Genomic DNA, 2,929 nt, shown 5'->3' with positions numbered 1-2,929 from the left:
AAAACCTGTTTGTGTTGTTCTTCTGTGAAAGAATAATATTGGCCATTGTGTTAGTATCCTGGTTGTTCACCTTTGTAGTAGTGTCCAGGAGTTACTCTCTCCTGTGCTACAAAACTTCTGCCAACATTTGTATCCACAGCAACTGTATTAGCTACAGCAACTGCATTAGCCATAACTTTCTTCCCTTTCCAGTCAGCTGGATAACCAATCAGCTGGTAACATTTCTCCTTCAGATTCCCCTTGAGACCACAATGTGTGCATTGCATGAAAGGTTTCTTGCCTCTATATGGTTGTTCGCGATCAACCTGCATAGCTATCAGATCACCTCTTCCTCCTGTTATTCCAAATGAACTGGACATGTGTCCTTCATCTTCACTTATCATGGCATAAGCCTGGTTCAATGTAGGCTCAACTGTTTTCATCAGAATTTGTCTTCGCGCTTGTTCATACGATTCGTTTAAACTAGAAAGAAATTGAAGTAACCTCTGTCACTGTAAGTGTTCGATGTAATCCGATTTTGCGCAATCACAACCTGGTGAAGGCACTAAAGCATCATATTCAGCCCAAAGTTCCTTCAATTTGGTGAAATATGCAGCCACAATGTCAGTCCCTTGAGAAATCGTAGCTATTTCTCTATGCAATTGGAAAATGCGAACTCGATTCACTCTATCGAATCGCTCTTTGAGATCTTCCCAAACCAGATGTGCATTAGATGTGTATACAATTCCACTAAGGGGATTCTTCGACACTGTGTTCATGATCCAGGACAACACAATCGCGTTACATGTTTCCCAATCTTCATGCAGATCTGCACTGAATTGATTCTTTCTGCAAGTGCCAGTTATGAACCCCAATTTTCTCTTAGCTTGTAAGGCGATACAGATCGATCCTCGCCATAGTCCGTAATTATCTGATCCAATTAGTTGTGTTGGAATCAAAGTCGATCCCGGAGTATTCGACGGATGAACCTACAAATATATTAACATAGAAGAAGGTAACTAGAAGGGGATGAGATACTAGAACAGAGAAAGGGGATGAGAGATAATTGACAGCAAAAGTTTCGAACCGTTCTTCTAACTCCTAGTCCTTTGTTAAGTGGTTATTGGGCCTGGATCCCAAATAAAAGCCTCTAATATCCCATAGACCCTTACGGAGTTAGCTTGGTTCACAACAGAATTCTTAAAAAGGAGATAGTATAATCTATATCCTCTGTTGGTGTGGTCAGCTGCTTGCTTTGACCTCTATCCATCTGGCGGCTTTTGAAAAAAACCTTTCTTTTTCTCAAGCGTATATAGCTAATTTCAAGTTGTATGAAACTTTAGGATCTAAAGATATATATAGTAATCATCCTATGTGTGAACTTACAATATGGCATTTAAGAGTGTTTTTGGTAATGCAACTTGAAATACCCGTTATGTTTCTTAATGGGTAGACTAAGTGCAGAGAAAAAAACTGCCATTTAAACATATATTTTCAAAAAAAATTCAAGGCTCTTGGTTTCTCACATATATACAATCAACTTCTTCATTGATATGTCATCATACGACTTGAAAGGGGAAAAGAATGCATTTTATTGTTCAATTTCAGTTTCTGTTTTTTCTCAGAGATCATGATCCTTTGATGGTGGGCCTGTGCTTAGCACGGGCCATGGTCCATCTAGTATATATCTATATCTATATTACCTTAAAAGCATGAACTCCTAACTTGAATGTTAAATTACTATAATATCCCTAACTTAGGTTGTGACTTTTTCGATGAATTGTGACTTTTCCGATAAGTTGTGACTTTTCTCAAAGGGTTGTGATTTTTCGATGAGTTGTGACTTTTCCAAAGGGTTGTGATTTCTCGGAAAGGTCATGACTTTTCATATAAGACACAAAAACATATGTTCATATGAGTTGTGACTTTTCCGATCAGTTGTGACTTTTCTCAAAGGGTTGTGATTTTTTGATGAGTTGTGACTTTTTCAATAAGTAGTGACTTTTCCAAAGGGTTGTAATTTCTCGGAAAGGTCATGACTTTTCAGATAAGACACAAAAACATTTGTTCTAATTACCCTTTGTTGACTATAAATAGAGGGACTTCCACTCATTTTTCAACCACAATTGTTTTTAATCTTCTACTCTTCTTCTTGTTGTATTTTAAAATTTTTGTGTGATTTATTGTAGTTGAGTGAGTTAAAAGTTTAGCGGAATATGAGGTACCACTATTCTGATGAAGTAAATCGTTCTATCCTAAAAGGGTATATTCTATAACTTCAAGTACTTGAGGAAAATAATTTTGATGATATAATAATTATTTTTTTCTTAATATATACATTAGTATGTAATGTTCCAATAAATGAAGTTAACATGATGTAGTCTAAAATTTATTTGTTTTGTTAACAATTTCTCTTGTGATGTAGACATATGCTTCTGAATATCTTTTTCCAAAAATTTAAGAGAATTGTCGCAAATTTGTTTTTTTGTATGCTCAAAGACAAAAAGAAATGACTTTTTTTTTATTCAAAAGCTACTTATGTGATTTAGATTGTCAGAAAGTTTTCTTCAAAATAGTTAATACTATATAAACATTGCCCTTTTATTTTATTTATTTACTATTTCTTAATATTTCAGTATTTTAGACGAAGAAAAGTTCATATGACTTGTAATAACGTCAGTTGAAGTTTGTATTAGTTTAATTTTTATATACACAACAAATATCATTTATAAGGTAATATTAGTGAGATACAACTAATTACATGATTGAACCTCATCAAATTAAAATAAATATAAACATTATTACATTTAATTAATAAAAAAATTCATTGACCATCTTCATAGGTTCACGTGAATAACAGTTATATATGATGATCCACATTGAACATTCACAAAAGAATCTACAATATTATGTTGTACTAAACTTATTATTCAAATCTTTGCTTAAATAA

General features: G+C 33.8%; 1 protein-coding gene across 1 annotated transcript in view; it reads right to left on the bottom strand.

Moving 5' to 3' along the window:
* Positions 1–488: 488 nt before the first annotated feature.
* The window catches only part of LOC107061860 (uncharacterized), a 5,828-nt gene continuing 3,387 nt past the window's right edge, over positions 489–2,929 (bottom strand). Inside the window, exon 3 of the mRNA XM_015311780.1 lies at positions 489–968. Coding sequence (XP_015167266.1) covers positions 489–968 — 480 coding nt within the window. The remainder of the gene's footprint in view (positions 969–2,929) is intronic.

Source organism: Solanum tuberosum, unplaced genomic scaffold (genome assembly GCF_000226075.1).
Source record: "Solanum tuberosum cultivar DM 1-3 516 R44 unplaced genomic scaffold, SolTub_3.0 scf00169, whole genome shotgun sequence".
NCBI classification, from domain to species: Eukaryota; Viridiplantae; Streptophyta; class Magnoliopsida; order Solanales; family Solanaceae; genus Solanum; species Solanum tuberosum.
This window is presented reverse-complemented; position numbering and strand designations above follow the sequence as displayed.